The sequence below is a fragment of the Ixodes scapularis genome, unplaced genomic scaffold (assembly GCF_016920785.2).
Source record: "Ixodes scapularis isolate PalLabHiFi unplaced genomic scaffold, ASM1692078v2 PGA_scaffold5__190_contigs__length_132052651, whole genome shotgun sequence".
Taxonomy (NCBI): domain Eukaryota; kingdom Metazoa; phylum Arthropoda; class Arachnida; order Ixodida; family Ixodidae; genus Ixodes; species Ixodes scapularis.
The window spans coordinates 55265420-55279326 of NW_024609880.1; the positions used below are offsets into that span (position 1 = coordinate 55265420).

A 13907-nucleotide genomic window follows, 5' to 3' on the forward strand; every position below is an offset into this window, starting at 1 on the left:
TACAATTCATGTATTGCAGATTTGGTGTTTACATCCTAAGTTTAAATTTCAAATTTTCTAAAATCCACGGTTGGAGGGAGACAGGTTTTGTATTCCTGATCATCCATAGTTGCGTATAAAATTGAATAATGCGCTAAAAACCAAGATATTAGTTATCCCGCGAATCATAGCTTCCACCGACATAAAAACGCCGTGCCTCGCTCCCTGTAAAAACAAGTCTGGAAAAATAGTCTAAACTCTAGACCAGAACGGCGACTAGCACAATCGTTCATCTAAGTTGGCTTCTGTCGTGACCCAAAAATGCGGCGACATTGGCCAGTCGTCTCGAGGGGATGTCGACGAGAAGTGTGGATTCACTCGAAAGTGGCTCATTTCTAACCGTTGAGATGTACTCGATTCGGGATGACTTCCAGGTCCTCCAGGCGTCATAGATCAAAGTCTCGTTCAAGGAGCCCCGTCCACCGGTCTTCGAGGCGTCGCTCCAGGTCTCGAACCAAGAGTCCCTACTCGCGGCGCTACTCCAGTCGCCGGTCCCGCAGTCGTAGTCGCGACCGGGACCGCCGCCGATCTCGCTCCAAGGATCGGCACCAGGCCTCTGGTAGTGGAAGCAGCAGCAGCCACAAGGACCGCAACGCGCCTCCCGTGTCTCCTGACCCCGTGGTTGGACAGGTGGGTGTGGCGGTTCGTCGTAGGTCGGCAGTTTGAAGACCACGAAGCTTGTGGCTCTTGGTGCATTTTAGTGTGAACTACTCGCTCATTAACATGCTCCTTGTCCTTTGATATTTGATTTGGAATGTCTCCTTTGATATCGAAAACAATACTTGCGAGTCATGGAAAGGTAACTAGCCTAGGTAACATCGTTAAAAGACTGGGAATATTTCGTATTTCGTTGTATCATGATGGTAAAGTCTTCGACGAACCCAGTTAAAATTTCTTTGGAGTAAATGCCAGATTCACTCCAAAGGGCCTCATTACATAAACAAGCTGCCCAGCTTCCACTAAGACAAGTTAAAACTGTATAAGATAACTGGGGGAAAAAAGTAATATTGTTTCCATTCATGCTCTTATAGCCAATCACCATTTATATATTATCAATCAATCAATTTTATTTACATCATCATCAGATAATAATACTTGGTTGTTTTCTTTTTTCGTGTGTATCAGATCTACAACGGGAAGGTGACCAACATTATGCAGTTTGGCTGTTTCGTTCAGCTGGAAGGTCTACCCAGACGTTGGGAAGGCCTAGTTCATATCTCTCAGGTATGTGCAAATGTTGTATCCTTATGTGTGTGTTATACTTGGTTTGTTCGTAAGTAGTGACCAACACCTCAAATAATACCTACCGTATGTGCTATTATCATTTAGGCCCCTTGGTTCTACTTGTAAGCTTGGGAAATGCGAAATTCCGTCCAGTAATGCTCTGGCGACTCGAAATTAAAGCTGTCTATATCTCAAGCAAATAGACCAAGTGTTGTTTGGCTCTTAGATTGCCTAGAATAATCTAACTGATCAGAGTTTTTAATGTTTACTGGTATTCAAGGAACACTTGCTGTGTTCTGCACGTTTATTACTGTTTCTTTATTTATTTTTGCTGCTCGCACTCATCATAGTCCTTGTTTAGAGATTGATAGTCTCATTAAATAAATAAAACAATGGCATTCAACATTGCCTTGTCCTTGTTATACTAGAATGCAATAGTGGTGTACTGCTTTTACTAAGCTCTTTTTGAGTACCATAGTAGTGAAACAATTTAGAAGTGTGGTTTTTAATGACCAGGCCACCGCATCATGCATAGATCTGCGTGACATCCAAGCTCACACACTTTCCAGAATCTGGGCCAGTATAGAGGCTGACAGCTCTTAAAAAAGTGTGGCATTTACACTCTGCCAATTGATGTCTTGATGAAGTTTATATCAAGATAGTTTATTTGATCTTCATCCTTGTCTCGCTGACCTAACAGTGGTTGGTTTGTATTCCAGTTGCGGAGGGAGGGCCGCATCACCAACGTCGGAGACGTAGTTGCCAGAGGCCAGCGCGTCAAGGTGAAGGTCCTGTCATTCACGGGACAGAAGACCAGCCTTTCCATGAAGGTATATGCCTTTTTGAATTGTGCCTGGCCTTTGCTTCTGACTGGTCACTGCTTTAAAAGTCAGCATCCTAAGGCAGCTGGTGCTCGTCACAGTGGTTATGGCACCATTATGTGGCAATACTGACCACTCTGAGGCCAACCCGCCAGATCTCTAGCAGGTTTTAAACTCTCTTTCCTACTATATCTGCAGTTATTTGGATGTGAGAAAATAGGACCTTTTAATGAACTTTAGGAAGTCGGGTAACCCACAGCAGACTCAAAATATACTTTTATGAGGGCTGAATGATGAGTTCTTGGATTCGGCCTTGCTGGTCCGTGGCTATGGACAGGGGTAAAAATGTTTATTTTCCCTCTTTTCAAACTGCAGGTCAGCCTTGGAAATGTCTACAATCTGTCTACAATGTATGAACAGCCTAGGGCAAAACTCCCAAATGTAGACATGCAAACTGAGCAAATAATCATTCCACAAAAGATTTTTGCTTACACTTAAAATGAAGGAGCATACATTTTTTTGCTTTATTTGTACCGAAGCATTTTATCCGGGGGTGGGGCAAATATTGTGTATTTCAATCATAATTTGAACAGAATGTTTTTACATTTGCTTCATATTTCATTTTGAACAAAACATTTTCATATCGGAGTTTGAACGGAATAATTCCACATTCATTTCAAACTCGAAGCACGATTCAAATATTTTTGGCGTTTGATGTGACGCACTGAAACGCTGTTCCCCAGGACGTCGACCAAGACACGGGGGAAGACCTGAACCCCGTCCGGCGTGCGGGAGACCCGGAGTCTCAGGAGGCGGCCCGCAATCCCGACCGCCCTTGCTCCCTGCCGCTGGTGGCACGCCCCGACGACGACGACGTGGACAACCGGCGGCGGGTCCAGAGGATCTCCTCTCCCGAGAAGTGGGAAATCAAGCAGGTGGGTAGAGCACGTTGCCCTCTTCCCCTTCCCCACCCCGTATTCCTCGTTCTCCTTCTTGTGTAAATCGTGTTGCTGCGGAGGCAGTGGAGGGAAAGGAGGAATTTCTTGACTCGCACGCAAGGGAAGGGAATTGCTTCTCCGATTTTGAACACTAACTCTATGCCGATGTGCACTGGTGGCGCGCGACCAAGGTCTTCTGTGTTGGCATCCTCTCCTGAGCTGTGAGGGGGGCCGTATTGGCGCGTGTGGAAAGGTAGAGAGGATATGGAAGAGGAAAAGTGGAGTGCCCAAAGTGTATGTTAGCCTTTAAGTGCCAGGTACTTTCCCGCATGCCCAATGCAAATTTTGTTTGTGCTCCACTAATGCATCGGCGTGCTTTATGAAGTGTATATTTATTTATCGAATACACGTTGATCTATGAGCGCAAAGTATTTTATGTGTGCACGTTTCCAACCTATAACATTTTTCTCGTACTGTATCTTTTGAGACGTGGTACTATGCAAGGCGGTACCTCGACCTCACACCCCAAGATCACTCTTTTTGAGCTGCCTTATTTAGCATTTTTTCTCACACACCGAAACTGAAGCCACATAACGGGTATACTCGGGCTCAACCGGGGGTGTGCACGGGACACTGATGCCTCATCTTGCATTGTATGTTTCAGATGCTTTCTGCGAATTGCATTGACAAGTCGGAGCTTCCAGACTTTGATGAGTCAACCGGTATACTACCCAAAGAAGATGACGATGGTGCGTAATTTAGGCTCTTCAAAGTTTATACCTATACTTAGTCGTGTCTCCTGTTTAATTAAGGAGTCTGAAGGCTTAGCTGTAGGAAATCTAGAGTCCAACCCGGTTCTTGCCTTGCAGAGGAAGATCTAGAAATTGAACTGGTTGAGGAAGAACCGCCATTCCTGAGAGGCCATGGAAGATCCAACTTGCAAGACCTGAGTCCGGTCAGGATAGTGAAGGTATGTTGTCAATGGTGTGCCTGTCATACAGTAGGCTCGCGACAGTTCTAACTTGGATATTTTATACTTCTGGTGAATTTAAACAAATTTCATTATTTTGGTTGTCCTGCTATGCTTGCATGTATTCATAAGTCACTTAATTCGAACGGCGTTTTCGTGTAATTCACACTTTTTGTTCTCGCGGCCCCATTGAGTGTGCTTCTTTCCGAATACCGGTGCACTGCAGAGAAGCATCACCCCGGAGCTTTCTTTCGCGGGTGTTGCTTCTCTGCAGTGCACCAGTGCTCGGTGAGAAGCACACTCAACGGGGCTCAAGCAGGGCACACATGAGCTATGAAAACGGGCACCACACGGAAATTTCCAAAGTAACTTGCGCAGACGCTGTGGTGTGACGGCATGGCATAGGTCCACGTCACAACATCCGCACAAGTTATGAAAACTGCTTTGCGGTGCCCGTTTTCATCGCTCGTGTCCCCTGCTTAATAGTCCACAATTGACAACCTCTTGGCCTGATGAACAAACTTAATTTAGCTTCGAGTCGTCATGTGCTGTTTCTACAGTCCTCGATAAACAACTTTTTTGAGAGATAAATAAACTTATGTCATACATTTTACAAATATTTCATGTGTGGCACACCTGCTTATGGTCAGTAGGTCTGTATGGAGGAAATCATCAAATATCTGCTTTGTACGTGTAGCCATCGATGTGGCAAATCATACTTTCATCGGGCATCATATTTAGATACATTTCTGATAATTCAAACTTCTGGTAATTCAAACAAAATTTGTGACTTCCTGGATTTAGTTGCATCCACTGGCTTCCTGTTGGATTTAGTATTTGCATCCACTGGATATTGTCACAAATGGCAACTGAAGAGGTGACGATGGTGGCGTAGTAGCGGGATAGAGTTCTGGGGGCGAGACTGATTCCGACTGGCCATTCGGAGCCCCTTATGTACACGCGTGGGCTTCTGGAACGATCGGCGTAGATTATTCAGAACATTCAAACCTCAAACAAGCAGCAGGGTTCTCGAATTAACCAGAATGAAACATTTACTAAAATAACTAAAAGGTACTTCTGCTCTCAGGAACCAAACCTCGGCCCCTTGCATGGTAGCCAAGCACTATAACCATTCAGCCACGGATACGCTTGCTCTGAGATGCACATGGCAATATTTCACAGCTATACTTTCTGGGTTTTTCTTAAGGGGAGGCACTTCCTTGGAGGGTCTACTTTTTAAGTATTTGTGCCAGGTCATTGAAATTTTTAGGGTATTTTAAACGTCAAAACTTAGGAGGCTACACCAACTTTCAACCCAAAAGGTCTATTTCTTGACAAGTTGCAGCCTTATTCGTTAAAAAAAATGTACATGTAGCAGTACCAAAGGGAAAAAAACTATCGTTTCAAAATATGGATAAAAAGGCACAATTTCTTTTTTGGGATATAACGCTGAATGACTAAACTAATCGGTAGTAGGCTTGAAATAATTTTTAAGGCCATATTTCACGTAAAAATTAACTTTCAATAATGGTATGAATTTTTAATTTTTTTCTTGTTTCACAAACGTGAACATTTTTTGTGTGAAGACATAACAATTTGCAAAAGGTAAGCGCATAGCCGAGTTCTCCAGTAAATTTCATGCCAAAAAAGCCATACATTAGACTTTGGGGCACTTAACTGATTGAACGATAGTTTTAGAGCTGTGAAAAATGGTGAAAACATGAAGCTGAGAAAAAAGGGTTTGAAAGTTTGAACAGTGTTTTAGTTTAGATGGGGCTTGCCATTTCATCTAAAATGCTCCAGGGGCATATGTCACTCCTTCCTCTGCACGGTCCCTCTGTGCCTTGGCCACAGCTTCCATCTTCCTTTTTTTGTGGGACATCTTGGAGGACTCGAGCGCTTTCACTTGGGCCTTCGCAACCTTCATCTTGGTGGCCCTCTCTCCGTATGACGCTTGGTAGCTCCGTGGCTGTATGCCCATTTCCAACAGAGCTTCCTGATTCGCTAGGACAAGCCACGTCACGTGGCTCGTCCTAGCGAATCAGAGCTCTTGTTTCGCCAGCTTGACCAATAAGAGCGTGCACAGCTATGTTTTCTACGGTGTTTTACGGTCTGTGAGCACAATATCGCGAACAATGCTGCGAACAGAACGAAAGAGGGCGAGACGCTCATTCCAACGAGGGGGGCCTGTCCATGCTAGTCCTATGAAACGCGGAGGGAGCGTGCTTTGAAAATGGCACATTTTCGTAGTCGGCCGCGTCGTCGGCGCGCACGTGCGGCCGCCAGCACTTCGAAAATAATTTATTTCGGAGTAAATACTTTACTTACAGGAATAAAATTTTTGGACAGCATTCTTTATGAGTTGTAAAAGCTGGTCAGCCTATTTTCCAAAAATGTGACATTTTTGAAAAAATCGCGATTCCTAGGCCGTGCCTCCCCTTAAATGGTTAGCTTGTAAAAATAGCAGCAAAATTTTTAGTTTTATAGTGTTCAAGGAACAAAGTGTACAGGTGGAAGAAACAGGCATTTATATTTTTGCTGTGTAGACTCCTTGCTACCTACTTACCAAGTCCTAGGCTGGGCCAAAGAGTTTTCCTACCGCGCAGCAACCACAAATGGCCACTGCACAAGTGCTCTGTTCCTGCATCATGTGTAAACACAGAAGCAAGGAAGAATCCATGCTACCAAGCAATATGAATACAGCAGTATTTATTATAGTACAAGAGCTGAAACAATGCTTGTCAGAGCTTCAAAGCACCCTATCAGACAATTTTGTTGTCATGGTACATAGAAAAATATTAAGAGAACAAATATACAGTAAAAACTCGTTATAACAAAGTTGAAGGAGCGGTCGTAATTATTTTGTTATAACCATTAGTTTGTTATAGCCAATGTCCATTTCTTCCCACTATTAGCAAGAAAGGGGAATTATGATTGCTTTGTTATATCCATTAGTTCGTTATATCCCGTTTTGTTATAACGAGGTTTTACTGTACTTCCAATTGCCATTTTTATTTGTATTTATTTGACTTTACGGCTTAATTTTGGTATGTGTCTTTATTTATTAATGCGCTGGTTTGGGTGTCATCAAGCGGCCAGTGCCGCAATGACTCCGAAGTGGTGCAATTTCTATCGTGCTTTCCAACTGCAGAATCCTGACGGCTCCCTTGCACAAGCAGCCATGATGCAGTCTGCCCTAGCAAAAGAACGTAGGGAGCAGAAGCAGCAGCAAAGAGAAGCAGAGATGGATTCGATTCCAGCTGGCCTGAACAAGCACTGGATTGACCCCATGCCTGATGGTAAGGAGCAATATCTAAAAACCTCGTCCCTTCTCATTGCAACTTTTCGTCTGATGTGGGCTTCCTTCAGCCTGACCTTGCATCGATGGCCACCTTTTTACATTAAGTAAAAAACAAAGCAGTGAACTAAGCCCTTGGTTGTGGTCTTTGTATAGGAGGTATTCACATACAGTCGAACCTCGATATAACGAACTTCAATGTAACGAAATCCTCGATTTAACGAAGTATTTTATTTTTCATAATTTCTTGCCCATAGACCCCATGTATTTTTAGTCCCTATATAACGAAGTCTATTTTGCTGCTATTTCAATATAGCGAAGCGCCATTGCCATAGAAGGCAATAAATAAATCAACTCTAAAAAACAACTGCGCAAAAAAATTGTGGTTAAAAAAAAAAAAATTATGCGCAAACGCGAGCGCTTGATAGGTTACTTCACGGGGACAGGCCTTCCAACGTTCCTAGGCTGCCCGAGGATGCGGCGCCGGTAGCGCCGGCGAGGCATGCGGCAAAGCGGATTCCGCGAGGCTGGCCAGAAAATGCCGAGCAAAAAGTTAACACGGCATAACAGCATCACCACTGACATTCACTGATCATCATAGTCCACTGTATCGCGGGTAGCGCGGGAGCCAACTTCAGCGGGGGAGCGACCTGATGGCGCGACTGGCGCGACCGCGCGACCGCACGGGCAGTGCCATCTAGGAGAAGACCGAAAAGACCGATTATCGTCTTGCGAGCGTGATGTAAAGCAAAGGCGCAAGCACACTGTGGGCGCAAGGGGGCAAGTAAACTGCGGTCAAGAGTGCTGTGTAGGTTGGAAACATTGGCACCGCCTAAACTGCCTAAACTAAACAGCTTTATTTTTTAACCGGGCGCTTCACTTACGTGCTTGCTGCCATAAGGAAACGTAAAGTTCTTTCTTTGGATGAGAAAGCAAACGTTTTGGACGCCATCCTGAAGAAACTGCCGAGATCACGAGCACTCGGGAAGTGCTCGACGCAATGGACGTGCAATGGACGTACTGAGGAGGTACACGGCGTCGCATGGGCAGCAAGATGCCGTGCAAGCGCTCTGGGCGCTCGAATGGCTCGAACGCCGTATGACGCCGCCGACGCCGCTGCTACTGTCGGACAAGGCGCTAGCAAAACTCGCGGACTACTTTGCCCCTAAATAAATGTCATTTTCGGTGAGTTTTCATACTCGTAAAATGTTTCGGAATTTTTTTTTTTTTTTTTTTGCATGCTAAAGCCAAATTTCGATTTAGCGAAATTTCAATGTAACGAAGTAAATTGCGAATTTTACCGACTTAGTTACATCGAGGTTCAACTGTACTGTCATCACCATGAGCTGTGGATAAACCAACTTATGGTTTTTCATGAACAACAGCATTGGCAGTGAGTCTGGCTTTTGCTTGCTGTCAGCACAAGCTCAGCAGCGAACCATGCAGCCATGACTGCCAGCGAATACTCCCTATTGAGTGATATCTCGGTTAATTGAGCCAGTTCTTGAAGCACATTGAGCTATAGTTCTACTACTGGAAGTTAGTGGAATCGGAATGGCCTCGCATAGCAGAACATGGCTTTGAGACAAAATGTTTAAAGTGGAGAAATGTGATTGGGCCTGTTCTCGCAGACAGTGCGGAAATATTTGGGGAATTCTTCATCTTTTTGTTGTTCAAAACGTAGGTTAAGGAAAAAGACAAGCTTTTGGTTTTTCCAGGTCAGCTAATTAATGGCAGTCTAGTGGGTATGGTAATACTGGTTGGCATGTAAAATAATCTTCGACATTAAACTGACCATGCCTGTATTGATGTGTATTGCTCCGGGACCTTCGAATCTCCTGAATAAAAAATAAGCTTAGTGCACGGCTGAGTGCTCCCTAGTAGACAGCTGCCACAGAGACATTTGGAGGTCTGTCACATTCAAGCAACATAATAGATGGTTCTGGAAAAGGTGGCTGCTGAGCGTGGGTGCTGATCACAAGCTTTTACTGTGCTTTTCTAAGATGCTTTCCAGACCATCAAGATTGTTGGTCTTAGCAGCCTACAAATAGGAGCTCGTTTCAAGCACGTGCTTTGAACGGCGCACTCACGTAGGGCACACCACGAACACTCCCCGTAGCGTGTGCAACATCACATTAATTGCGCAACCTGTCGCGTCACGTAGCGGACGGCCGCACCCTGGCCGCCAACATGCGCGGCATCGGGATGATGACCCAGGAGTTGCCCGAGTGGAAGAAACACGTGACGGGAGGGGCCAAGGCATCTTATGGCAAGAAGACCCAGATGACCATCCTGGAACAGAGGCAGTCTCTACCCATCTACAAGCTGAAGGACGAATTGGTCAAGGTATGCACTCGATTCATCCACCACCGTCGTCGAACTGTCGCTAACGTCTATGCTTCGTTCATTCTAAGCCGATTGTGGGGTAGAGGCTACGAGCTCGTTAAACCGGTCGTACGTTCATCTCTCGCTACGTGGTCCCACTTTCTCCACTTGTGCGGAGAGAGGGAGGTCGGGTGACGGAAGGGAGGCGTTTGATAGGTCCGGCGAGTTTGTAACTCGAGCCACATTTTTCCTCGGATCTGCTTTGCCTCGAAGCAGCCGAGGCGGCAAAGAAAGTCTGTTGATTGAGAAATACCAAATTTACTCAAATGTAACGCGAGTTTTTTTTTCAAATTTCCCTCACCTAATTTGGGGGTTCGCGTTATAATCGAAACGCCTCAAAATTTGCCTTGGCGGTGTCGCAGCACAGGCTCTTTAAAATGGCTACGACAAATCTCGCGATCTTTCAATCTTGTGCTGGCAACATATACACGCTGGAAACAGCCAATCCAATCCTATTCTTGTTTGCGACTCGTTGCGCCCATGTTAGGGTTACGGGTTACCTTCACAACTCTTTCTCTTTCTGTTAAAGTTACCGTACCCATGTGCCCGTGTTGTCCGTGTTTTGTGAGCTGCTGCTACGTGCTTTGCGACTGGACTCTCGAGCAAATGGCGACGCAACGAGCTCAGTACGACGCCCGCTTTAAAAGAAGTGCAATTATGATGGCTGAGGAAATCGAAAACTGTGCCGCGGCTCGACGGGTAGATGTGACAGAACCGACTGTCCGTGGGTGGAGGCTCCAGCGTGAAGTGCTCTTCAAGTGTGAGCCCGGCCGAAAAGGCTTCCGTGGACCACGTTGTAGTACTTTTTAGGTACTATTTTCCCCTCACTTAACTCGTGTTACATTCGTGTACTTTTTTTTTTTTTTTTTTTTGCGCTGTGAAAAGTCACTTTTTGCGTTACAATCGTGGTCGCGTTACATTCGAGTAAATACGGTACTTTCGTTGCCCGTAAAAACGGAAATTGTGCAATCTCAGCTGCGTTTTGTGTCGTGGCAGGCTGTGACGGACAACCAGATTCTGATCGTGATTGGAGAAACCGGGTCCGGCAAGACCACACAGATCACCCAGTACCTCGCCGAGGCTGGCTTCACCACCCGGGGCAAGATTGGCTGCACCCAGCCCAGACGTGTGGCGGCCATGTCGGTGGCCAAGAGGGTCGCCGAGGAGTTTGGCTGCCGGCTCGGACAGGAGGCAAGACCTTAAGCCCGGTTCACTGAACGGTTACCTGGTTCACTGAACAGTTACCCGGTTCATCGAACAGTCACCACAGTTACCACATTAGGGATGACTGAAACATAGGTCAAGGTCATATGAGCACTGTAGCTTCATAATGGCTGTATTGCTTATATGACCTAGACATCGGTACATTGCGTGAAAACCCTGGGTCATGTGACACTCCCCGATGTCACGTGACATGACGTCATAATATTACAACATCATGATGCCATGTAACACTTGAGATCACATGACACCGTAACGCTACGTGATGTCATGGTCACGTGACCTCATGACATTATAGGATGTTACACACACGCACAGCATGTGCCCAGCCGGTCCGCAACACACCCTGTGTGTCTCTGTGTTCGTCAGACATAATCAAGATGTGCCTACATTTTACTCGCGTCAGTGGAAGCTGGCTCAAATGCACTAAAATTACTGGCATTCTTTATTGACCTCTTAGCTACTAATCACAAACGTTGCCTGTGTCATTCATTGTGGACCAGAAAACCCGACCACCAGTGTGGCTCATGTTTCGAAGCTTGTTTCGTGTGCTCTCTGATGGATGGCGATGCTACCACTGTTGTCCTGCCTCCACTTATTTTGTTTTTAGTTCCAAATTTTATCAAAAATAAGCTCTATATCAACAAAAAAAAGAAAGAAAGACCTTCAGTGCAGCAAAAGTTGCTTTGGCCTCAATGCAGAGGTTGACTTTAACTGATAAAGAGATACAGAAACTTTTATTTGAAAGTAGTGAGTGTTCCACCGTTTCCAACGACAAGTCGTGCCATCTCTCCAATGACTTGGCAATTTGACCACACATTCACTCAATCTCAGGATGTTGTTTGTTGCTCTCCACCTTCCCGAATGCTTCCAGCAGTACCACGCAGTGAAGAACTATTAAATGGACACAACAGGTGGCAAGGAATTACTAGTGAGAGCAACAAACAACATCTGCAGGACGAATGAATGTTTCCTTTAATTTTCATACAAATTGCTAATTTTAAATTAATTTACTTGGTATGTTTAACGAAGAAAAAAAAAAGAGAAATAGCATGCAATGGGTTAATGGCTTGTGCGTCTTTGTTAATTTGAAACAGGTTGGCTATACAATCCGTTTCGAAGACTGCACAAGCCCGGAGACGCTCATCAAGTACATGACAGACGGCATGTTGCTGCGAGAGTGCCTGATTGACCTGGACCTGCTGTCCTACTCCATCATCATGCTGGACGAAGCCCACGAGAGGACCATACACACGGACGTCCTTTTCGGTCTCCTCAAAAATGTTTGTGCCATAGTTCCTAGCTCTGCAGCAACTGTCTTGTGGATTCCCTTTTGGTGGGCCCGAATTCTGGCCAATGTGCCCGTAATTCAACAGAGTTATAAGCGCCGTGTAACTGAATTGAAAGCTAGAGAACCCAGGTTTTATGTTTTCCAGCTTATAAGTCGCAGTTTTTACTTCGAACTCCCGTCGGTGCGACTTGTGTCTTCTTTTCTTATGAATATGGACCTTAGCTGTGCATGGAAGGTGTAGTCTGTGTCAGTGTTTACAACCAAGGAGATACATCAAAGCACCCACTGATGGCCTGGGTGTTCCGGCGGTCCTAAGACGGGCCTAGATCCGTCGGATGTAGGCTTCGGGTACCACGGATCGACTTTCTTGTCATCTGCGCCTGGCAGTAGGGTGACTTCCTGTGGAGGCGATGGCCGGCACATGAAAACGAATTTCCTGCGGGAATGATATTTCTTGTTTGATTTATTGACGAGAATACCGAGTCCGGCTCCTGCTTGCGCACATCTCTCGATCACATACGCATATGTGGGCTACCAAATGCAATTTCACCGCGCCAACCGTACAGACATTCGACTTGCGTACCAATTTTTTTGTGAAAACAGCTATTTATAGAAGGTGCAACTTATAGACTAGAAAATATGGTAGTCTAGATTAAATGTGTACTTTGCAACGAGTGTGTCGCATGTTCAGAATAGTAGGTTTAGTGAGCAGACTGCCCAGAATTTTGTATGTCTACACTGCGATGCCCAATCTGCTCTCCCCTCCTTAAAGTGGTTAAATTTTCTAGGTTACTTGTGTCATTTGTACCGTAAAGCATGGAAAGAATCTGCGTACAAGAAAGAAGCAAGGGTAGTGTCCCACCAAAAGCTTTGTACATATGGGCAGTTAACTTGTGGTGCTTTCTTCTGCCTCTTTCTAGGCGGTGAAGAAGCGCCCACAGCTGAAGCTGATTGTGACGTCGGCCACATTGGATGCGGTCAAGTTTTCCCAATACTTCTTCGAGGCGGTACGTTGACGGCACTTTGCTCCAATAAATGTTTCAGTAATGTGTACATGCCATCAATTATTTTATTTTTTTTTGTAAGCGAATTTATATTATACTACCGTAATATCCCGAGTCATCGCCCACCCCCCAACCGCCTGAAATTCGTTAAAAAAGTGGGGTGGGCCATGTCTCGGTGGGTAAGCACAAACACTTGAAAAAAAGCGGAAAAAACCGCCTGTTTTTCTCTGCGTATCTAGTGCTGATGCAAAAGAGATACATCAAACTCAAAACTCGATTCAGTGTGATTGTTTTATAGAAAAATAATGCTCACGAAAGAATATTTTACTATAGCGAAGTCCGTTGCTTGCATACGCGCTAGAAACACCGCCGATCTGCATATAGCACGAACGTTTGTTCCGTGAAAGAATGTCACCATTATGTTCTCCTAGTTAGTAAAAAAAAAAAAAAGAAAGAAAAGTCTACAAGAAAATGGAAAAACCGACCAGGCGCAACGAGCGAGCGAGCGGACCAAAGAAGCGACCAAGAGCAATGCTGGGAAAGCGGGAAAGCCGGCGGTCGCGTTGGCAAATACTTTGGCGTCGGGCCAAGTGGGGCGCCTTGTCAATTGCAAGCTCTTGCGCAACTTTCTTGTTTGGTGCGTACATACGTGCGTCCGTGCACGGCGGGCTATCAATGCACGGTTGGGACGCTCTGCAAACGTCTGTGTAGGACGT

The 13907-nt window shown here is 45.4% G+C and overlaps 1 protein-coding gene across 1 annotated transcript in view; it reads left to right on the plus strand.

The window, feature by feature from the left end:
* Positions 1-13907, plus strand: part of LOC115324969 (ATP-dependent RNA helicase DHX8) — a 34937-nt gene that overhangs the window by 2112 nt on the left and 18918 nt on the right. Inside the window, exons 6-16 of the mRNA XM_040218647.3 lie at positions 414-669; positions 1165-1263; positions 1983-2093; positions 2828-3019; positions 3687-3771; positions 3892-3992; positions 7144-7291; positions 9455-9636; positions 10672-10866; positions 11994-12179; positions 13108-13194. Of these exons, the coding sequence (XP_040074581.1) occupies positions 414-669; positions 1165-1263; positions 1983-2093; positions 2828-3019; positions 3687-3771; positions 3892-3992; positions 7144-7291; positions 9455-9636; positions 10672-10866; positions 11994-12179; positions 13108-13194 (1642 nt within the window). The remainder of the gene's footprint in view (positions 1-413; positions 670-1164; positions 1264-1982; positions 2094-2827; positions 3020-3686; positions 3772-3891; positions 3993-7143; positions 7292-9454; positions 9637-10671; positions 10867-11993; positions 12180-13107; positions 13195-13907) is intronic.